The sequence below is a fragment of the Pipra filicauda genome, unplaced genomic scaffold, assembly GCF_003945595.2.
Source record: "Pipra filicauda isolate LSUMZ 115617 unplaced genomic scaffold, ASM394559v2 scaffold268_size1050017_pilon, whole genome shotgun sequence".
In the NCBI taxonomy this organism is placed as follows: domain Eukaryota; kingdom Metazoa; phylum Chordata; class Aves; order Passeriformes; family Pipridae; genus Pipra; species Pipra filicauda.
The window spans coordinates 279,894-303,266 of record NW_024104385.1 but is presented as its reverse complement, the minus strand read 5'-3'; the positions used below and the strand labels follow the sequence as shown (position 1 = coordinate 303,266).

Here is a 23,373-nt window from a genome sequence, read left to right as displayed (position 1 = left end):
ACAGAAAGTGAAATGTAAAAGTTTTCAAAAAATGCAAAAAACCCAAAGTCAATAGGAGCGAAAAAGGAATCAAACATACATGGATATTATGAACAATTGCTGGTAGCAGTTCTTACAGGCATAAGTGTTTACAGAACAGGACATAACCACAGATCTTATTTTAGTGCCACATAGACTTGACCTCTTAAGGCAGTTGTAGAACATATCACTGCTTCATGTTTTATTCAAATACAACCAGAATGGCTATAAATACAGAAAAACACTGATTTGACAATACAGGGGTTTGACTACATATAGCTGGGGCCATAAATGTTGGCATTGATGCAATGCATGAATACACATACATAAATTTCATCAGCTTTTCTCCAAGTGTTAGCCGCTAAAAAAAGTTAGGTATTTTCAAGGGTAAAATACCCTTGGTGTAAAGAAGTTTTCCACCAATTGAGATCTGATAATATGCTGCACACTCCCTTGGGGAAAAGGTCCTGAGACAGCTCAGGTCACCACAAGTGGGAGCCTCCCTGCACTAATGCTTTGCTCTGTACTCGATTAACCAGCAAAACAAAAAGAAATAAGAAAAAAAATAAAGAAAACCCCTCAATCTTTTTTTCCTCCTCTTTCTGTGCAAGTTAACCCAGAGCAGCTCCCACACCTCGTTCACGCAGCGATGCAAGTGCTTGTCCCGACACCAGAGGCACGAGCAAGCAGGGACAACAGGACAACAGTCTGCTCATTCTGCAGCAGTGATGACTTCTGCTGGCTCCAAAACAGCAGCAATAGCCCAGCACCAGCCTTCCCCCAAGGCAAAGAGAAATGGGAGGCTGAAATCACGCCCCAGAGCAGGCACAGTGCACAAGCAGCCCTACACCATGTCTGTGCTAACAAGCAGCATCTCATCAAGGTGGGCTAATTCAGCTGCCTGTAACCAGCCAAGCACATGCTGAATTTCAGGCAGTCACTGGTGAGAAGGACAGACACTGCTCCTGCCCTGGCTCAGCTCCTGGGATCAGACAGGAGAGGGGATGAGCACAGTGTAAAGCTCGCTGGGTAGGCAGAAAGCTGTGTGTAAGACTAGTCATTTTACCTAGTGAGTATAACCAGCTCTGCCCTGTTTCCATGGCGATTTGGAAAATGTTTTATTTCAAGCATTTGCTGCAGAATCACACCATAAGCAAGGCTACACTGTTGGACAAGACTCGAGACACACTGCACAGATTAAGCGCGTAGATATTCCCTGCCAGGCGTATCAAAGAGGCAGTGCACAAAAGAAACACTAATCTTCCTTTTTTTTTGGTGGCGTTACCTTTCCGTTATCTTCCAACGATGAATTCTGAAACAGAAAATAAACCCCAAAGAAAAACACGAGTCCTTCAAAAGCGCCCAGAAAGGTCCAGTACAGGAACGGCCTCCACTGCAGCATTGCATTATCTGAAACCTTCCTGCCAAGAGATGGAGCAAGAAGACCATCACCATCACATTTAGGAAGCACGGCAAAGCTCCCTGCAGGCAGGTGATCAGTGAGCTTTGGAGCAACCCCTTGCTGTACGAGGCAAGGAAGTACCCACATAAATACCAGCCAGTGTACAGGACATAAAGAACATTTGCTATATGCAGCTGCTGATCATGAGAAATCACAAGAAGTTCAGCACATGAATTGTTTTGTTCTTCTCCTCTAGGTAGCTTGGATGAAAAGCCAAGTCAGCCCAAAGCCAACAGATGTAACACTGTCCTGAGCCTCTCCTGCAGTCCCCGTATCATCCATGGTATCTGATATTAAATGATAAATTTTTAAATCAGGGTAAGGCTAACGAGCACCCATATGGGAAGCATCAAATCTGTGATGTGTTTCCCTCTTTTTGTAGATGCACAAGCTCTCCTTTTTTGAGAAAAGCTCTGCAAGTCCTGTTCCTAAAATGGTGTTTTCTGCACAGACTGAAAATAACCTCCTGAATTGTATGGTGGGTGTTTTTATCGCAGGGGTTGTAGCAAGAGGCTCTTGGCTGAATATAGGATGAGATCTGTCATGGAGGCAGCAGCAGGAAATAGATGGGCCATGAGGAAAGCTCTGCACGGACCACACGCAGGGCCTGGGGAACAGAGGGTGGCTATCAGGACATGAGGGAGTTAAACAGTTCCCTGCATCATTGTCTTTTCAGATTACTTTCTTTAAAATTTGAAGAATGATGGGGGAAAAAATCACTTTTATGTCAGAAGCAAAAATCCCTGTTCTTATCTAATTTTTCTTCCTAACTCTTAAAGCAATACATTCATTTTCAGCAAGATGCACCTTGCAAACTGTTGTGGTGTTGGACTCCTGTAACTGCAGTTTCTAAAGCAAAACCCTACTGAATCCTATGCATGATGATACAGTGACAATTGTGGTATGCTCTAACATACCATAATTTGGCTATGAGAGAGGAGCAAGGATAAACCAGACTGGGAGGAGGGTTTATTGCAAGGGCCAAAAATACAACCAGCTTCCTCCCTGTGAGCTCTGTTTTGCATTTCCATTTATGTCCTGCAGCTCTCATCGTAAACAGGCTTTTTACAGCGCCTCAGACTCGAGATCTGCACTGCAGCAGCTCAGCACTTCATACAGCAGTGGCACAGAGGGCGTTCTGCATTCAGCAGCACATGCACAGTCATGAATATTCAAACTAAAGCTGTTTTCCCTCAACAGGCAGACCCCAGAGATCAGAGAGCCCACCAGGCGAAGGCACAGGGGCCTGCTGTTATTGCTCTCTGTTGCACAATATTCAATTACCAATTTATTTAAAAATACATGTGGTGGCATTTTGCCATAAGAGCAGAGGAACATACAGGTCTAATTAATCATTGCTCTGAGTGCTTACTTTAAAAACGCCCAAGCCCCTTCCCAGCCTTACAGCTCTTGTTGTATTTGCTGATTTTTCTCTACCTAATGTAATTTTCATGCAGTATTTTAGGCACCTGCTAATTCCCTCTGCTGTCTCTGCACAGGCATCACTCTTGGTTAGAGCATGGCCGTGCCACACATGGCCCCTCCATGCCTGAGAAGCATCATACAGGGTGTGACAGGGGTGACAGGGCTTGCACAGGACACTGACCAAAGCAACCCTGACCTGGTCTCTCTGCACGGGGTTGAGCTTACTGCTAGGCAGGGGAATTAGCAACAGCGATGCATGAACAGGGGCTCCCTCAAAAAACCCCAGATCTTTCCTTAGTCCTTGCTGAAGGGCTGCACACAAGTGCCTGTGCGTGGGCAGAGGTGGGAGGAAGATGGGACGTATCTCTGTTTCTGTGGGAGGTTGGAGCCTCTCCCTGTTGCAACGAAGGAAGGAGAGTAAACAAACAGCAAAGCAGAGAGAGACAGTCTAAACTGTCCTTTCCCTGGGCAATGTGGCAGAAAACCACACTGAGCATGTGGATCAATGAGCAGAGCTCTCTGATAATACGGTTCTGATACGGGGACTTGGCCTGTGGAGGGGAAGCCTGGGGGACCATATCCATTTAGACAAGCTGAGTAGCTACCTGCCTGAGCTGGGTTTCAGAAACATTAACCTTTCTGAAAATTAATGGATGTCTTTTCCTCCTGAAAGCCAGATCTCCCCTCCATCCACTACACGCTCTATCACGTGCTTGGCTCACGCTGCCTGGCTCAAAGGTAATGTGAAAGAATGATCACTCACAGCTCAATTTGTCTTGCGGATGGAGAATTCTCTTATTCTTTTTTAGAGACACACTGCTGCAATTTGCTAGATCAGATACTGTCAGAAGAGCATAAACAAGTAGAAATAGGTGGTAACTGGGACGCTGCCCAGCTCAAATGCAGAAGCAGCAAAGCCAGCAGGGACAGAAATGGCCTTTTCTGCAGTTCATGGTGACTCCATCGCTGACATGGGACAGGGACACCTGTTTACACTCCTGCACCAACAAAACTTAAACCATGGGTAACCAAGTTGTGTGGAGGCTTACCCAGTCCAGTGCTACTTACATGTACAGCTGAGGATCCGAGGTCAGCGTGTCGATGCTGATGTGCTGCTCCAGGAGGCTGTAAGCCAGGATAGGTAGCGATGTGAAGCAGATGTTGTACATGGTCAGATAAGCAGCATCATACAGTGGCTTAAAAGAAGAAGAAAGGGTAAAATGAGACACACAGAAGTGCCACTTTAAGTCTCTCCGTAAAGAAATTAAATGTTTCCAGCCCTTATCTCCTGCATACCCTACAGATTCATCCCTTTGTCACAGCCACATAGGACAGCTTCATTTAACAGAATGCTCATGCTCCATGCAATGCAAGAGGGAACAAGGCACTCACAGGCTGCGTGGCCAGGAACCTGCTCCTACTGACAGGAAGTTTTGTAACTGGTTGGTCTCATCTCCAGCACATTCTCCAGAAACACATGACTAAACAGTCCTTATCACAGCTTTTCTGTTGCTGCTCTTGTGTTGCCATTTCTGTTAATATACTTGATGCCTTCTGTGGCTCTCTAAAGACTAGACTGTTTTAGAGGAACTATAGCTCCTTTTTTTAAAACAAGGAAAAGGCAAGTGGTTTTGCCAAGGCAAGCAGAGAATTATCTCATATCATCTACTCTTCCTCAGCATTACTTTTGAGCCCAAATAGACACAAAAGCCAAAGTTTTTGTCTCCAAGCACATGAACCCACTCACCAGATGAATGTGTCCCTCTGACACTCACTTGGACTAAGCAAGGCTCTGATGACACTGTGTCTTTTTTTAAAGCTGCCATAAAAGAAGGAACTGTTCTTCCTTTTGAGTGACATTTTTAACACAAGGAAACGCAGCAGAGGAGACAAGACCAGGAAGCCCTTGAAAACTTGTTCTCTTAAGAGAAGCAGAAGTAGCAAAATCGGGTGCTGACAAAACAGCTAAACCCCTCTCTCATTACTTCAGGAAGGCATCCAACTTTGTTTATGGCTGGTGGATGGGAAAGGAAAGAAAGCAGGTTTCCTCCTTTTCAGTCATGGGTCTCACAATATTATGTTCCAGATATGGTGCTGAGCACCAAGGTCAGTTCCTACTGTCCTGTAGAGCAAGGTGATGAAGGGACAGGATGCCAAAAGCCAAGTGTCTGCTAGGAAGGCTCATTATGCCACTTGCTTTTTATCCTACCTTTATAGACAAATTACTGAAAATTACCTGCTGTGAGAATCCACAGAAGAACTGGTATAAAAATTGCGGTAAAATGAAGCAAAGGTTCTATGGAAACAAAACACAAATGATCAGCAGGGAAGCACTTGACTTCTCAATCTAAATCCAAGTAGTTTTTCCTGTTATCAGACATTTTTGTCTGATATTACAACATCAGACAAGGCAGGGCACTTGTTCTACCAAGCACAAAACTAATCTAGTGAGCAGCTAGCATCTGCAGAAGACACTGGAAGAAAGTCATGCTCATATTCCCTTCTAAGCCCTGTTTTCAATGGACAGGCACATGGCAGACACAGCCTGTTCTAGGGAAGGAAAACAGAGCTACAGAATATCCTATTTTTTCCCTGATAATTATTTTATTCTATTCCCAAGAAATGCAATAGTATAAACAAAGAAATAAGCTACACCCCCCCCCCTTACCTTATAGAAGAAATACTGTACAAGGTGTGCTATTCTCACATAATATAAATGCCCATGTGCTAGTAGCAGTTTTCTTAAATGTTTAAACTTTGGCACAGCATAGTCGCTGTTTCTGGAAGCCTGCCGTCCTTCTTTGCCTTTTATACCTGGAGACAGAAGCATGGCAAGGAGTTAATCCCTAAGGGGCTGGAATCTGGATGCTACCCACTAGGTTTGCTCACATCACTCAGTGTCTCAAGGCGTGACAAAGGCTGTGTTTCCCTGAGCGTCCCAGGAGACCAAAATACTAACATGCTTGCCATGGTGTGGTTTTGGCTCCACAACACTCAGACCTGCCTCTGGAGTTTTTCAGCTATATTTAGGCTGCTGTCTGATTTCCTGTGTAAGAGCGTGGTGAAGAGTATCTAAGCAAATCTGATAAAAGATAAGGAACTGGTTTCCCCACGGGCTCGCCCACATCTCACACAGCAGAGTTATTTCACTGCAGATGCTCAGCCTCCTGAGACATCCCCACAGAGAAGGGCTAAGGACACACAGGGTTTTTTCACTCAAAAGCCACAGTCAAACAAACTGCACTGGACCCTATTCATTAGAGGGCACCACAGCATTTCCAACAGCCCCAATTAAAGAGCCTGCCCTTTCTCTTCCACTGATGCTTCTTTAGTGGCATTACAAAAATCTCATGTATCTCTGACACCAACCAGCAGACAGGAGGAAAAATGTGCAGGTCTCCAGTGCTGTTACTGAGTTACTGTGACTAGTTAATGCTAAAGTCTGATACTTCCATGGCACTGACTTTGCAACAACTCCCACTAATCACCCATCAGTTTGCTGCCTGTGCCTTTGTTTTCGGAGCCCCAAGCAACCCTTACCACCACAAATTTGGCCATAGAGTTTTTGAACATAATCTGCAGGACATCACTGATGAAGAGAATGGTACTATTACAGCTGAGCAGCACATGATGATCTCATCTCTCTCTCATTTTACAGTGGAGGTGGTAAAACATTGGCACAAGTTGTCCAAAGAGGTGGTGGATGCCCCATTCCTGGGAAGATTCAAGGTCAGGTTGGACAGGACTGAGTAACTTGAACTAGTGAAGATGCCCCTGGTCACTACAGGGGTTGGACTAGATGGCCTTTAAAGGTCCCTTCCAACTCAAACTATTCTATGATCTCAAGCACTGATCTGAAGTCAAGCCCTGGCTCCAAAGAAAGCAACAGTAGAGTTTCCACATTTTTCAGTAGGATAAGTTTAGCCATGTGCAATCAGAAACACTGACTGTACCTCAACAGTGAACCCCTGCAAGAGCAGACAGGTCTTGGGTATGAGATGTGTGTTATCAGGAGGGCTTACCTATTCCAACGTGTGCTTCCAAAATCATACTAACATCATTTGCACCATCCCCTATGGAGAGGGTTATGGGGCTTCCTTTTGTGTTCTTCACCATTCGCACAATCTAAAATATTTAAAAAAAGGATAGCAGCAGAACCCAAAATTCAGTTAAAAAGCCTCCAGAGATCTTCCCACCATCCCACTTGCAAAAAAGCCCCCCGCCAAGAAAAGCAACCAGGCTTCTACAGCAGCAATGGAATACCTGGAGAGTTCAGGTTAATAAAACCCTCGTTCAGAGTTCAGGTTAATAAAAATAAAAAAAGGGGAAGTAACCCCTTGTTAATTTCTTTGCAGTCACAATTAGAGCAAAAGCCCACATCCAGCTGCACAGGGCTGAAGGACAGTATTTAAAAACAAACACAAGCAGCAGCATCCTGCTCTTCCCCTCTGCCAGACCCTGCTGTCCCAAAGGTGGGACCTCTCACGTCTCTCAGGGTGCAGAAACACACCACTTATCAGGCTGGGACATCCATCATCTACTGTCATGAGGAAGTTATGGACTTTATCTGACAAATTCAGAAAGGAAAAATAAGAGCAAACAGGGGGGTTTGTTTATTTCTAATTGCCCTGGGTTAGTGGCTTCCTGTGAGCATATTAAACAAAGGGTCTGCGTTCAGATTTGAAAGAATGGTGCGTTTTCATCACGCTCTGAAGCTCAGACAAGGCTTATACACAGCCTGGAGAAGTCCTGGTTGATTAAGATGATCAGGTCAAGTCCCAGCTGATGAATTCAAAGTGCGTCACATCATCTAATGACGAGCTTCAGTCAGTTAGAAGTAAATACCTGTGCTTTCTGCAAAGGAGCCATCCGGCAGCAGAGGACTGCAGTGCACTTCAAGCAGATTTGTAGAAATATGTTTTTGTAATTGCTAGAACCAGAGTCCTGAGAAGGGTTGAGTATCAGAGACAGCGTCGAGCCATCTATAATCAGTCCGTACTCTTGACTCAACGTCCAGCTTCTGGGGCACAAGGAACACGTTTGAAACAAAATCAGACTAAGAAGTCAATCTAGCTGCTTGTATCATCTTAGTGAAAAAGAAATTGCTTTTGTATTAATCTTCTTTTCATCCATTCTTGAGGGCTTAGCAATCTTAAAAAGCTTGGATTTAACATGCACCCTTCTCTAAAGGAACTGTGTATGTAATTTCAAAAGTAACTAATATTAGAGATGATGAGCAAAGCAAAGGAGCCAGCTCCAGTGTCTGCAAGTAGCCAGTCCCCAGGGCCACAAGGTCCTATTTCTCCATCAAATTTGCATCTGAAATTCACTACGGCTGAGTCCTCTTGCTCACTTACCTCTTCAGGCCTCCCCGGCTTTTGGGAACATCCTGAATCAGCTTTTTATGGTACTCCATCAGCAGCTCATGGAGCCGATCCTCCTTCCTTTCACTCTCACCCACAGTCCTTGCTGTTAGCTCCAGCAGCTCGGTGCTGGTCTGGAAGAGCCTGCAGGCGTAGCAGGTGGATTTGGCAGTTTCCATCTTGTCTCCTGTCAGCACCCAAACCTTCATGCCAGCTGCGTGCAGAGCTTCGATCGTCTCTGCCAACTGCTCCTGCAGCCTGCAAGCACAAGGGAAACATCACTCCTCAGGTTGGCCTGCACCTAATCCACATAACCCTGATTCTGCAGGTAGGAAATACCAGCTCAAGAGAAGTTAATTGATTTTGCCCATGATGGGGAGATCGCTGCCACAGGAATAAGGATTAGAAATCAGCAATCCCAAGTTTTTGTCTGCAGGCAAAAAGAGAAATCACTGTGTTTTACTCTTGACTCTTAGGTCTCACAGTAAGAGTTTAATTCACACTTGCAGTTACTATAACTGCATGTGGAACTGAATTTGTTTTGATGTGCAAATTAATGCTGTGTGCTTAATTCACACTCTAGAAGTACAAGTATTTCTGTAGTTTTATTAATAAATCCCAATTTCTGCTACACCAGCCAATTTTAGCAACTAGGGCACTGTGAAATGGGCTGTGCCATGGTGTAATTCATTGCCCTGGACACTGCTAGCATCTGCCTGGCTGCTCAGTTCCACCACAGCGAGTCAGGGCCACAATGCAACATCACAGAGACACCACAGGTACTACAGTGCTGGTGGTGGGGTCACCTCTTTACCTGTCTTCTACAGCAGTAGCCCCAATCAGGTGCATGTCTGCTTCTGTGTCATCAAAAACCTTGGCCATCTTCTCCTCCCTGTCCTGCAGAGCCATCTTAGCTTCATTGAGCTGTCTGTCAATTTTGTCATACTCCTTCTGAGTTAATTCTTTGAAGGCCACGCAGAGCGTTCGATAGCCATCCTGGCGTGGAAAGGGAAAGAAAACAAAGTGGACAAGTGCCTTAAAACTAGATTCTCTACAGCTCCTCACTTAAGGGTTAATGCTTTTGTCCACCGTCAGTGCTTCTGGCAGTACTGACCCTGAGGGCAAGGACAATTTGCTGGTTTGAGTCAAAAGAGAGATTTTCTCAGTGTCTATACAGTAACTTCATCCCCACAGACTAATCGTGGTTCTGCTTATCATGTGCAGGGCATAGGGCAGAGAGAAATTAAGAGAAGGACCAGAGCTGAGAGTGTGCACCCGGCAGGGAGAGCAGGGACCAGGTGCCACCACGACTGGAACCAGGCACTTCTCCCACTGGACTAAACAGCCTGTTGTTGTTACTTCTATTTTTAACTTGCCTGGGAGATGCTTGGACACAACTGTGATGGAGACCATATAAGTATATCAAATAAAGGTGGAAGCCAATGAAACAGAAAAGGAAAGAAGTCTAGCATCAAAACAATGTCAAGTGACACTCAGATTTTCAACACTTCCCTCCAAAGCAAGGTCACATCCCTATTTTTGGAATAAAGCTTTCCTGATCCCAGGAGCCAGCCAAATTCCATCCGTGTGCTCACCATAGCATTGCGGTCCACATGGACTTTTGTTTGTTGGATTTCTTCTTGCTGCACCCTTGGAAAAATAGAGGAGTCTGCTCCTTTACAGAAGAGAAGTAACTTTCCTATAAGGAAATCATAAATAGTTTATAGCATTCATAAGCTGTAGAAAAATTTAACAACGTCAATAGTGAGCAAGTGATGCTGAGGGAGAAAATCTGGCAGGACTAAAGAAGGAACTGCTAGAAGCCCAGTTGACTACCAAAAGTGGCCTTACACTAGCCTGTGTAAAATCTTGTTTGACCCCAAGCTGGGACATCAGGTGTCCCTACCTGCTTCTAAGCAACCTTCCTGTAGCAGGCTGGACAAAGCAGTTTATTTTTTCCTATTTAGAAGCCTTGGTAACCTTACCAGGGAGGGTAAAACCAGCATCCCATACCTTACAGGACTGACACTCGAGAAGGATGGCAACCTCTGAATTTTTGTCTGTTATCCCCATGAAACCCCATCCCACTCAGGGGACATTCTCACATCTCTCTCTCTGTACTTGTTCCAGCCTGGAACAAGGCAGGCAGGAAGCTCTCCATGGGTCACTGTTCCCTCCCCTGATCTGGTGCTGGGTCCCAAATGGCTGCTATGGAGGAAAATTAACTCTATCCCAACCAGAACCGGCACAGAATTTAGTTAGATCACCTGAGAAAACTAAAAGCTCAGTCTCTCTAGATTACAGGAATAAGAAGAATGTGTTTTATATTCGTGCACATAGTACGAGAGTCCACAAATGCACTTGGATTGTACCTGCGGTGGTTCTCACAATGACACTCATACGGCGACGGACAGGGTCAAAGTTCAACACGTGGAGAAGTTGGTACCTTAAAAAAAAAAAAAAGCTTTGACTCAGTAAAAGAAAACCAGAAAAATAACTATTTGAGACAGAAAATCACTAACAATGAGCTGCAGAAATCAATACACTCTACAAGAGGCATCACCCGCTGGGGAATGTACTTTTTACAGCTACTGCACATGAAAATGGAGAAAAAAACCTGAACTCCAGTGGTGCTCTGAGCATAGGGCTGAGGGTGTGGGTGCCACCACTGTGCCAAGTCCCCAGGGTGGGCAGAGGCTCAGCAGTGGTAGAACCACATGGCACAGGCAGCAACACTGACTCTGCCAATTAAGTAAGAAGTTTCACCGCAAAGGAAGCAAGAAGTGAAACTTGCTTGTGAAGGCAAGTTCTCAGGGAGCACTGGGATTAGGTCAGTGACTCTCAGGTATCCACCAAGCTGTGAGCACAGGGTAAAATCTAACTATTTTCAGCTTGGGAGGGGAAAAAAGGTTACAGGGAAGGGAGATGTATCATATATTTAGGCTTACAGTATCCTGCTGTGAGACCCAGCCACTGTCCATAAGGTCAGCAGCCACCCGGTAAATACCAGGAACCATCTGCATGGCTGGGCATGGATGAAGGATACACGCAAAGGTCTGTAGGCACTTAAGGGACCTGAATTTAGACATCAGTAAACCACCCGTGGATTTTTGTAAGTGAGCCTTTCAGCCTGCACCTCGCTGTGCTGTGCTTTGTAAAGAGGACAGGACTTTTCAGGCAGGTCAGCGTGGCCTGACAGCCCTCAAGGAACAGCTTTGACCTTGCCAGGTTGACCAAACTCGCTTAAGCCATTTGGGAGCGGCGCAGAAGAGCAGCCTTGTTCCTCGGCAGCCCCAGCAGCACTTACATCTCAGTTTCATTCTTTTGGTTTCGTATTTTCATGAAATCATTTTCAAGTCCTAGAAAAGTGAAACCATACCTGTCAATAAACAAAAGGACAGAACAACATTGAAAACACCCATTGGCACATATTATGCATTAAAAACGTTCTCGTTTCGCCTTCTGAACTGCAGAGGAGAGTAAAGAAGTCAGTGAGCCCGAGCTAAAGAGCATGGCTGGATGTTTGCTTACTGCCTGCACAGCCTGCTATGATGTTCTGGCACTGCTCCCATCACCTGGAGAGCTTGGGCACTGGAGCACAGAGACATCAAGAGCCTCTGGACATGGTCCACTCGGTCTCTGGCAGATTTACAAGCCATGAGCAAGTATATACAGCTGCAACAGCCTCATCTAAAACCTAGGGCCTGGCAATAGCATCGAATCCCTGAATGGGTTGGGTTGGAGAGTATCTTACAGATCATCTAGTCCCAACCCTCTGTTCACTAGTCCAGGTTGCTCAAAGCCCCATCCAGCCTGGCCTTGAGCATCTCTGGCAGGACACAAATGTGGGGTTGACAAAAGTAACCCACCCTATGGTTTGCCACTGCACACCAAGGAAACAATTTTGCTGCAATATGCAAATGGTAACTGGTCTCTGTTTCGTGGGGATTAAACTACAAGGTCATGAAGGCTCCAGCAAAGGAGGGAATTGAAAACCCAACATCTTCAAATTCTTACTTTTCTGCGCCTTTCACCAAAGCGATTTCATCTGGGGAAGAGGAGATGTAGGTGTATTTGCGTTCTGGGTGTCCTATCAGCCCATCCACCTGGTCTGCTTCCTTGATCTGAACCGTGTGGCACAGGCAGAGGGCCCGCAGGAACAGCTCCTCACGGCTCTAGGCAGAAATGAGGTAGGGCTTGTTACCAGCCCACCTTGCAGTACTTGGTTGTGATTTTTGTGTACACATATATAAAACCCAAAAAACTCCAAACCCTACACTCCCTCCCAGCTTCCGTTGTATTCACCCAGCCAGGAGCTGACCACTAAACCCTAACAGCCACCAATATGCACACTTCTTACCTTTTCTGCCTTGCCATAGTATTTTGGGAGTCCATCAGTCTGAGAGAAGCCATCCACCTCCGACATGCAGTCTTTGTACTTGTGCCCATCTATGCAGCACTCGATGAACTCCATGCTGTTCTCTGTCAGGGTGCCGGTTTTGTCCGTGAAGACGTACTCCACCTGGAAGCAAGCAGGCAGGCTGTCTCACTGCATCTCCAGCCCCAGCTGTTGGGGATGGAGCCTTGCCAGAAAAAGAGGCCGGGGCATTTCACTGCATCTCTGCCAGTGCTGGAGAGTAGTACTTTGCTGCTATCCTAACCTGACCCTGCAGAAAAGATGCAGGTGCCCCATTTCATCACTGTGTAGTTCTTCTACTTTGCTCCTTAGAGCAGTTCCTTTGTTTTTCAGCCTGTTTCATGGGTGGCAGGAGGCAGCTTCTGAAGATTTAAAAATCTGTTTCCAGGCTCTTCACTTTCCCCTCATCCTCTTTCTTGGGTACTTTGCTATAGCTCCTTGTGCTTATAGAACTGCTACTGCAGGTCTACTGCCTCCTTTGGGGGATTTTCATCTTGGTGCTGTGTTGCAATTAGTTAATCGCTACTTCAAATGTATTTTTACTGTTTTTTAAAGCAAAATTAAAAGCAGGAAGCACTACACATGCCCTCCATTCAGTCTCTCCTGGTGCAGATAAGAAAGGGAAGCCTAAGCTGCCTAGGTGCCCCAGCAGCAGAGCAGCTGCAAGTGCTCTGCATGCCCAGGGAGATGACTGGGCAGACATTTTCGTTAATCCTCAAAGAGACAGAGGATTTTTAATTTTTAATTGAAGCAGTGAAAGCAAACCACCCTGACACGCAGAGTGCTGCGCCTGATATTCCCCAATATGGAAACAATTGGCGTGACCCAATTCCTGCTCTTTCATGCACTATTTATATCCTTATCCGTTTCGCAGAGCGAGGGGGAATCACATTAAATGGAAAGTGCCACCAAAGCGGGTGAAGCTCTGCCCTGAGGGGACCACAACAAGGGTTCCTAGCAGGGGGGACATTTTCACCCACGCTTTCATCCAAGCAGATGCAAACAGAGCGTGTTCTGACCTGCCCGAGCTCTTCGTTCAGGTCTGAGGTGTTCACCAACGCTCCCTCTTTTATTTCTTCGTCGTACATCTCCTTGTCCCAAGAGATGAAGAAGGAGCCCAAGAACTTCTGCATCTCTACTGTAACATACATGGAGACTGGGATAATAAAATTGAAGAGAACCATAAATGACAGGAAGTCGGTGAACATCCGCAAGACCTACAAAGGAAAGAGAAGATTTGGTCTGTGTCCATCAGGAGTAACTCAAGGCCAGTTTACAGCAACACCTCGGGGATTTTAGACAGCTTTTCTTCTAAGGTTAAACAGAAAAAAAAACAACCCAAAAATGAACACAGCTAAGATACAGGGCTAAATCCCATTTTCCTTTGACACAAAAATAAAAGAAAGCTCCATAGTGACCAAAACAATGTTTTATCCAAGCATATTCCTCTTAACAGCATACTGCTGCAGGCCCATCCCAATCCCAAGTAACTGGAAGCAAGGAGCAGGTGTCTTGAGACTAGTCAAGTTATGGCAAGGGTACAACTGATTCAGTGACATCCCTGTAAGTCCTGCTCAATAACCCATCAAATAACAGACCTCTACACACTTGCACTCTCTCTTTCAGGCTTGACTGCCCACGTCTCGGCAAGTTTAAGAAACTGGTTGATGTGGCCTCAATTTAAGTTTACCTATTCAAAGCTGAAAGATAGCTCCAGTTCAGATAAGGACCCAGATTAAATCAGCTGCACTTCTATATTATATAGTATTTATTTATGCCTTGCCCTGCTCCACAGAAATATCACCGTGCACAAGCACGAAAGAGGCAGGAAAGAAACGCAGACAGCAGGAGAGACCGAAGGAAACGACAGCACTTTCTGCGGGCAAACAGGACTCACAGGGCTGGCAGCAGGCACCACAATTAAATAAAACCATCAGAATAGGTAAAGCTGGAGGAGGTGCTGAAATACAAATCCACTTACCTTGAATGTCTCTCTCTCTTTTTTAGTCTTTTCATTGTACCAAGGCTCATCATTAAATGGATTACTCTGCCAGACGTATTTCAGAGTCGTGCACACAGTGGCCTTGCTCAATAGGATGCACAAATACACTATCAAGAAAGCGTTGATAGATCTGAAAAACAGGTTTCTTTTTTCAATTCTTGCAGCTATTTTTACACAGAAAACTGTGTAAATAAGCAGGAACAAGACTTCCTCACTTTTAAGAAAGGAAATACAGAACAAGTGCTTTTGACGCTGCTGATATTCAGTCAGGTTCATATATTTTAACATCTCTTAATTTTGTTTTTAAATTAAAAAAATACTAAATTATGCTGTTTCTTGCAAGATACGCTTTATCAAATACCCAGATTTTCCTATGCAATCAGAGAGCATCTGAAACAAAAGGCAGTAGATTAGGGGATTATGTCTGTACAAGTCATCTATTAAAAACAAAAGCAAACCCAACAACTCTTACTGATTTTTTCTGGAATATAAATACTCACTTTTCCACTGCAGACCGTTTCTGAGATTTCCCTTGGTAGTTCAGAGCCATTTTCGTCTCCATTCCAGTATAAACTGCAACTCCTGCAGGGTATCAAAGCAGGGCTCATAAGGGATTTGCAGCCCCAGAGGGACCCAGCTGGCACTTGACCATAAGGGGCATCGGTGTTTACATCAAACTCAAATCCCAGCTGAAGGAAGAGGCATTACCCAAGGACTGTTCAACTACAGAAACCTCTGAGGCTGCCAAGTAATGCAACTGCATGTATCCCAGAGGACTGAGCAGGAGCCTATGGATCACATACAGTCAGAAAAACCATCAGTCTTCCATAACAGCCGTCGCCCTAAATCATCAGTGTCTGGAACTCTGCTCCTAGCACATTTCCAGCAAAGGATTTGGGAAAGACTCCTTGCTCATTGTATCTCGGGCAAAAAGAAAAGCTTGCTCTGGTGTATAAATACAACCTGCACAGCCTGGCAGCACTGTAGACACAACCACTGTCTCCTAATTTCACCCTGTCCACTTTGCAATCAGCTTGCATGCCAAACATAGCTGTTTAGCCCAGGCAGACAGGCTGTAAAGAAATATTTTCCCTCTCCAAATTTAGTAATGAACATCTATATTTTTCATCGTTTATCAAAACTATTTAAATGAATAAGTAATAAAAACTGTTCACCATAAATCTTCTTGGTATTTTTGAGGGTAGCACCTTTCAGCAACAGGTTTTCAGGACCCAAAGACCTAAACATAAAAGAAATTATAACATTACATTACTCAAACTACTTTATAATTTAGACTCAGAGACAGATTATAAAGCTAAACAGATGCTCTTCAGATTTGAGTACATGATTTGTATGTAAAATTGGGCCTTGCTTGAGGTTTTTTTTTCTCTTTATATACTTACATTTCCATTTCATCTTACACAGACTATCCCTGATGCTTAAAGTCCCACATTTATTGGGGGATTATCGGTAAGGCTTTTGAGGAATAAGTGCAAAATGTTCAGATCTCGTATGTTCCAGTACTTAGATGAAAATCCGATTTTAAAAGCATCAAAGCACAGTCAATCAATGGCACCATCAAAGCTGGTGGTCCCATTTATGTTTTTATTTCTCTCCGAAATCCCCAATGACACTCTGTTGACCCCCCCATCCATGACCCTCTCTTGCTTCCAGGGTATGAGTAGATCCATCACAGCACAATAGACATCCAGTATGCTCCAGTGAGAGTTGACTTTTTTTTGATGGCTTATGAACATGATCTGCTCATTTTTTCCCTGAAACGCTCTGATTGATGTTTAAGTTTTTGCTTTCCTTTGAAAGAAAATATTTTGTGATTGTCTGGTAAATTTCCCACCAGCAGGGCAGGACATGACCAGGTGGTCCTGCACTGCTTCCCCAAGAGGGGCTCAAACAAGTAACAGGATGGCATAAGGGAGGTCTCCTTTTATAATGAAATCTTTGGAATGGTTAAAGAAAAAAACCATTCCCAAATGATGGCAGCACAAGTTCAGATCCTTGAAATTTTATGTAGGTGTCCCTCTGAGGAGGGCCAGCAGATGGCTGTAAGACCAACCTGGCTACGGGCTCCTGGTTACTTCTGTAGATGATAATTCTTCCAACAAATCTGTAATAAAAATATGAGAAACTTCTATTACAAACATCTTATAGATACTACAAACATACTAAAGAAAAATCACTTACAGGAGATGGAAGCAAACACAGAAATGAGTGCATTTGAGAGTTTAACATTTCAGCGGGGTGGCTGCACTCAGGACAGGGAGAAACCACACACCCCCAGGGCCAGGGGTGTCCCTACATGCCCCAGCACATCCCCATTACAGACTGCAACACACTCCAGCAAACCTCCTTCAAAGGATGTGACCACAAAGACCCCTTACTCCTGGAAGTCATTTGGCCCAATGTATTTCACCTGGGAGGTAGAGCGGCTAAGATAATCACATGGACCATTACTACAGCTGAGCTGACAAAAAGAAAGCTCGTTACACCATGGCAAGTGTTGCACAACAGAGGTTTTCCTGCAAAGACACTCAGCCTTGAAGAAGTGTGGTGTTGACTTTGCCGTCCTCATATGGAAGAAGCCTAGAAGCTTATCACTGCCTTCAGAACCCTTTTGATCTCAAACTAAAAGAAGATGGCCTTTGCTTTGCTGAACTGTAACCTAGCAGATCTCCCGAATGACGGTGCTGAGGTGTCTGCAGGACATCAGGCAGGATGGGTAGGGAGGGATGCAGGAGGGGCAGACTCACTTGTAGAGGTCAGGCTGTGGCTGTTCACACTCGATGGTGGCAGTGAGGGTGTCGATGGCTTCATCTGTACAGAGCACGGTGGTATCCCGCACTGCGTAGTGAGTCTGGGCAGGGGAGAACAGGCAGCGTCACCACAAGCCCCCAGCAACAACCCCATCCCCAAGTTTTACACTCTGTTACTTAAAATGTCACCATGCACAGGCTTGTTAGCACCAGCAGTTCACCCAAGCCCTCACCATGCTCCCACAAAGCAGCTGAAGCATCTCTCAGTGAAAGAATGAAGTCACTAAAGCTTAAGAAAAACCATAGTGGCAAGGAGCTGAGCTGCTGAATATCTCCCAGTAAGACATCTACCAAAAGCAGAACATCTTTGGTTGTTCCCTAGGAACCTGTCCTGGTTGAGGTGGGGGGAGGATGCAGGTGACCCCTGAAGAAGGGGCTCCCGGGGACCACCTGCCCTGGCTCCTGATGGTAACTAGACACCAGCTCCAGCACCCAGGGATCAGGCAGAGCACAGGCAGACTCCAAGCTATTTTTAGCAGCTGCTGCTGCAAAGGTTCATCTCTCATAATTAACTGGAAAGCCCACAAAGGATCTGCTCGCTGCCTTTCAGGCTCTATTTATAGGAGCTACTGAGAGCTCCAAGTCACGGCGGGCTGCACGGCACGCTGCCTCCATCCATCTTCATAAACAAATTCATTAAAAAGCTTCCTCCACTCCTTACGTTTGCGTCCCCCTCCTTGTGCATCCCAGGGAGCACCATTACATTACACACACTGTAGTCATGGCATCATAAATAGCCACCTTCGTGCCGTTTTGGTGACCTGCCTGGCTGTTCGTATCGAAAGCAGACACACAAACACACACACCCCTCCAGTATAAATCACAGCTTTTGTGAAACGCAACTCGAAGCTGTTCCTGCAGTGTCCAGTACCAAATCCAGCCCTTGTGTGGGGTTTTGCATCTGCTGCTCCCAAAACCACAGACACTGTGCAATTACTGAGTGATACTTCAAAGCTGTCTCCTAATCAATTCCACAATCTTTACATCCTCTAGTGTATTTAGAAAACACGTGTTCTTTTAGCTAACGTATGACCAAAGATTTGAGCTTCAAAGACAGAGCCCTGAAAAAATCTCTTTTATGGTTCTGTTCCAGTTTCACTTAATCAGGCACCTTTCCCATATTTCAACCTGACATGCCCCAAATACCAGAAAAATCTCCACCAGGATGACAGCAGATATCCATGCAGACAAGGTTTGGTGATTACCCAAGTGTGCTTCCCTCACCCTCCTTTTGCAGCAAACCCTGGTTCCTAATGTTAGACCTATTTCCCCAAAGAGAACTGGCTTTTCTATTCCTCTTTCCCTTCAAACTCATCTTCATCTCATCATGAAACAGGAGACAGCTCCCAGTCACCTACAGGAATTTGCAAACCAAGAAAAACACAACACAGTGCTTGATATAGAAACTCAGCATCACACTTACAGACTCACAAGTTACTAAGACCCAAGACTCTGCAAAAGTAATGTGAACTCATGCATATAATACACCTGACAAAAATAAGCAGTAGCCTTTTTAATATGGTTATCTATTTTTAGCCTCAAGCCACTTCAAAGCTCCAACTCCTCTTCACTAGTGGAACCAGTACAGTGCACCAGCACTGCATCAGCTCCTACACAAGTTATCCAGAACCAATTAATAGCCAACAATAGAGATGAGCCACAAACCCCAGATAACACTTATCAGATCCACAGTGGTATTCCCAATGACTTCAGAGTGTGCCAGAATGAATTATGTAATTTTAAAGTATCTTCCAGTCTTACTACTGCAGCTGCTAGTATCTGTATAAAAAATTATCAAACCCAAGTGCAAACATTTGGTTGCACTTGGGTTTGATAATTTTTTAGACAGATAATTTGATAATTTTTTATACAGTTTTTTACTGTTGCTTCTTTCCCTAGATTAGAGAGTAAGAAAGAAAATAAACTGAAGAGATTCATCCTGAGCAAGACTAGTATTAAATTTCACTTCTTGCTTCAAGGAAAGGGAGAAAAAAATCCCAGAAGCGACGCTTTTCTCACGCTGGTGAAAAATTCCCCAAATGAATCTGGACACGCTGCCTGAAAAAGTCCCCAGTTTCACTGGAAATGCTCAGTTAAGTAACAGGCATGTTGGCAGGTACTGGAAAGGGAGCTGAAGAGCTGCAGGCACTGCTTTACTGATGCACCAGACCTCGCAATGTGCAGCTGGAGCAGGGAAGCACTAACATGTTCCTGTGGTGGGTAGTAAGGCAGTGAAGCTGTATTGATAAATATCAATACAGTTTGGGGCAGTGCCAGCAGAAATGGCTCTTGGAGACAAAACACAGCACAAACAATCCCTGAGGGCTTCAGTGCTGATGCACTGGAAGCAGACAAGAGGGAGGAGCTGTTCAATGCAGCCATGCAGCCATAGGGATGGGCTCCATGGGAGCACACTCCAGTTAAGCGCACCCTTCTGTCATGGAAGCAGTGGCACCTCCAGGTACCAAAGGACCACCTCCCACACACTGCCCCATCCATTCCTGTCACCTTGAAATTGGACTCGCCATCAAGACTCGCTGTAGTGACATAACAGGTCCCATCAATGCTGCTGGAGGCCAAAAATATCAAGTCACAGGGGAAGGTCTCATCTGCTTTCACTTCTACTATGTCACCAACCTAGAAGATGGAAGATATTTACATGAAAATCCTCTCAGTTGTTATGAGATGGTTATGATTTAGCTTCTCTCAAAGCCTAGAAGAAATCACCTTGGCTAAAAAGGTAAATTGGGGTTCAGGAGGTGTTGGGTCCTTAAGCATCACCCCACAAGCCCTACAGGGTGATCCAGCCCATCACCAAATCAGAGCATCCACATGGCACAGTTACTGTTTATTTCTCTGCTAAATCTTGATGGAGCAAGAAACTGTACTTGTCTGAAGTGTGGCGTGATAAATTAACGTCAAAGCTAAGTGTACTTTCCTGGTGTCCTTGGGAGAGTTGGAAATAGAAGAGGACTGCCTGTCCTGGAGAAGTGCAAAACGCTGACAGATCTGTCACTTGTCAGCCCCAGTTCAGCTTTTGTGAGACAGCTTTTCAAAAGCAATCAAAGGCAGCTTCACTCCTTAAGCACGAACAGCTCTCAAAGTATCTCATCTGAAAGTGAGCAGGCGGGGGCAGCTCCAACCCAGTACATCCCTCCTCCCCTGTCCCTGTCCCCTTACCACACAGACCTTTGTGTTCCCATCAGCTTCAGCGATAACCACATGCGAGTTAACAGTTACCTTGATTTTTTCACTCTCTTTCCGCACTTGCTTTGCATTTTCGACAACGAAGACATTGCTCTTGTTCACTTCATTGTCAGCTCTGTGCCTCAGCCAGTCCTCGTACCCCTAGGCACACAGACACAGGCAACAAAGCTCATAATGAAGCAAGTAAACTAATGAAAAAGGATGAGTGAGGCTGTAGAGGGACAGATTAAAACAATGAATATATCAAGCGGTCCTCAGACCTCCTTCATGCCTGACAAAACATCAACCAGAGTAGCTCAGACTGAATCAATTTATTTTAAAAACTTCATATGCATATTTGACAGATTCAGAACAGATTAAAATAACACACAAAAATAATCTATATGCGGGGCATGCAATGAGCAGCCAAACTACCGAAACACACTTCTATTATTCTCAGCATTAGCAAGAACAGGCTGATAATATGAATAATACACTTAGCAGCCCTCAACTCTTTCCTATGGTAACGCAGGATGAGACTCTTCCTCTTCAGTCTTTACTGGAAGAATAAAACATTGAGATTTGAAGCAGATAGATTTTATTCTAGCGCTCTCTTTCCGGCCACTGTAGGAGAAACTTCTTTTATTATTCAAATCAGGAAACTTTAAATGGCACATGTGCATATGATGGGAGGAAAAAGGTCTTTTTACACCGCAAGATGAGGGAGGATTACATGTGTTCAGGACTAGCTAAGCGGTTGAACAGAACCTGTCCTTTCCACCTACCAACACGGGAGCAGAGCGTGGGCTATACTTGGAGCACATGTCTGCAAAGACCCACAGAGCATTTCTAAAAAGGGAAAAAACATTCAAGTAACACCAGAACTACAGCAGTAAGCTTTACTGACCCTCATGGCCTGCTTACAACAGCACATGCAGAGATGCTTTACGCTGCCAAAACAAGAGACACCAATAACCACTCTCGAAATGCAGTCTCTCCTGAGAAGCACCGGTGCACGTGTCTCACCCTCTAAGAAGGGTTCACCTAACCTACCAGTCCAAGTTGGTGACTTCTGAGTATATTTAAATACATGTTCATCATTTTCTCTACATGTCCCAAAGAGCATCTTCTTCTCCCCACACTGACATCTGTACCTGTTTGATAGCTGTGACAGTGATGACAAAGAAGAGCGGGAGGCCACTGGTCACTGGGCTAGTTGGGGTGTCCACTATAACCTGCAGAGAAAAAAAACATGTACTGCTGAAAGGTAGCAGAAGAAACCAAAACCCTGGTAACAGGGGAAAAAGGGACTCATCCCACTGGAGGCAAGTCAGAGCCCAGCAGAGGAGGAAGGGAAGGAAGGGCCTTGTCCCTGGAAGTGTTCAAGCCAGGTTGGACGGGGTCCTGAGCAAACTGATCTACTGAGTGGCATTCCATGGCAGGTAGGTTGGAATTATATGATCTTTAAGATCCCTTCCAACCCAAACCATTCCATGACTCATTCTACAATTCCAAGGGGCACATGAGAAGGACCAGCACAAGCCTCCCCAGGAGTGCCCTTCTCCATCACAAGGAGACTCCAATACTTGCTCCTGAAGATCATGGGATGGCCTCCGGTGGGAAAAATCCTACCAGAAGCAGCTTAAAGCCTAAACTTGACCTTGCTCTAGCAGGATACAAAAGCTTGAGTGAATAGGCTGCTGGAGATGGGCTAAATGCAACTATTCAAAGGGTGAATGCCAGCAAGCCCACTCCCACCACAGGGTGTGCTGGAGAGGACCACGGCAGAGGACGAGGATGGGGCAGAGGCAGCAGCAATGAATGAAGTGACAACCACCCTCATTCCTCACTGAGCCACAGAAGGTCCTTCCTCCAGTTTGGCAGTGGAGACAGGGCACATCTGAACCTTAAATCACTTCTGGTTACAAAAGGGAGGACAGTACAAGTCATCTTGAACCACTGACAATTGAAGGTTAAAAATAACACACATCAGCCCAAATTACCTATTAGATATACTGCGGAATAGAACATGAATATTTAAGTGAAACAGAAATCCATGCTATGTCTTTCAGCTCTCAAGTTGGGATTTCAGAGCACAATTTAAGCATCATGACTACACAGGGGCCTTAGGGCAGATAGGTGGATCCTTCCTGAGCTCTCTCAGGTGTTTGAGCCAGCCCTGTGGCAAAGAACAAGCCCCATCACCATTAAATAAACCTTCAGGCTGTGGGAAACCACTGTTTCTTCTGACTGCATCCAGACTTGGCCTAAAGGGTAAGAACAGCAGAACAGGCAAGAAACAACGTAAGAGGAGGACAAGCTGCAGCCTTGCCCCACCTTCCAAACCAGGGTATAATAAATTGGCCCTTTTTCCTGCTGTCCTCAGAGAGAATGGGAGCACAAGAGGCAGATGATGAGCTCTGTGGTGAAAGGGATGGGGAAATTCAGCAGAAAGGCTTTGTGTCCCCACAAAGGGACTTTGTCTCTTGTTTGTGCTTCCCTGACGCACTCAAAAACAGCAGCATCTGTATATTTATTGTTTCAGACTGCCCATAAAATGCCATGTTAAAGACAGGACTCCTCTTACTGGCTATGTGGACATTTTTGACTATGAAGTGATGTACGCTGCAATATTACCCTGCACTACTGAACCCAAAGAGGAAAGTCAG

The 23,373-nt window shown here is 45.1% G+C and overlaps 1 protein-coding gene across 5 annotated transcripts in view; it reads right to left on the bottom strand.

Annotated features, from left to right (window-relative positions):
* ATP11C (ATPase phospholipid transporting 11C) overlaps positions 1-23,373 on the bottom strand; it is a 54,827-nt gene that overhangs the window by 10,758 nt on the left and 20,696 nt on the right. For all 5 annotated transcript variants that reach the window (XM_027742742.2, XM_027742737.2, XM_027742739.2 and 2 more), the window contains exons 4-25: positions 21,859-21,939; positions 20,759-20,866; positions 20,027-20,155; positions 17,456-17,559; positions 16,762-16,812; positions 15,863-15,927; positions 15,188-15,269; positions 14,667-14,817; positions 13,705-13,902; positions 12,629-12,790; positions 12,286-12,443; positions 11,576-11,647; positions 10,641-10,714; positions 9,864-9,967; positions 9,083-9,264; positions 8,263-8,526; positions 7,751-7,925; positions 6,928-7,030; positions 5,574-5,719; positions 5,142-5,201; positions 3,974-4,101; positions 1,304-1,439 (exon numbers count right to left, since the gene is read on the bottom strand). In XM_027742742.2, coding sequence (XP_027598543.2) covers positions 1,304-1,439; positions 3,974-4,101; positions 5,142-5,201; positions 5,574-5,719; positions 6,928-7,030; positions 7,751-7,925; positions 8,263-8,526; positions 9,083-9,264; positions 9,864-9,967; positions 10,641-10,714; positions 11,576-11,647; positions 12,286-12,443; positions 12,629-12,790; positions 13,705-13,902; positions 14,667-14,817; positions 15,188-15,269; positions 15,863-15,927; positions 16,762-16,812; positions 17,456-17,559; positions 20,027-20,155; positions 20,759-20,866; positions 21,859-21,939 — 2,733 coding nt within the window. The remainder of the gene's footprint in view (positions 1-1,303; positions 1,440-3,973; positions 4,102-5,141; positions 5,202-5,573; positions 5,720-6,927; positions 7,031-7,750; positions 7,926-8,262; positions 8,527-9,082; positions 9,265-9,863; positions 9,968-10,640; positions 10,715-11,575; positions 11,648-12,285; positions 12,444-12,628; positions 12,791-13,704; positions 13,903-14,666; positions 14,818-15,187; positions 15,270-15,862; positions 15,928-16,761; positions 16,813-17,455; positions 17,560-20,026; positions 20,156-20,758; positions 20,867-21,858; positions 21,940-23,373) is intronic.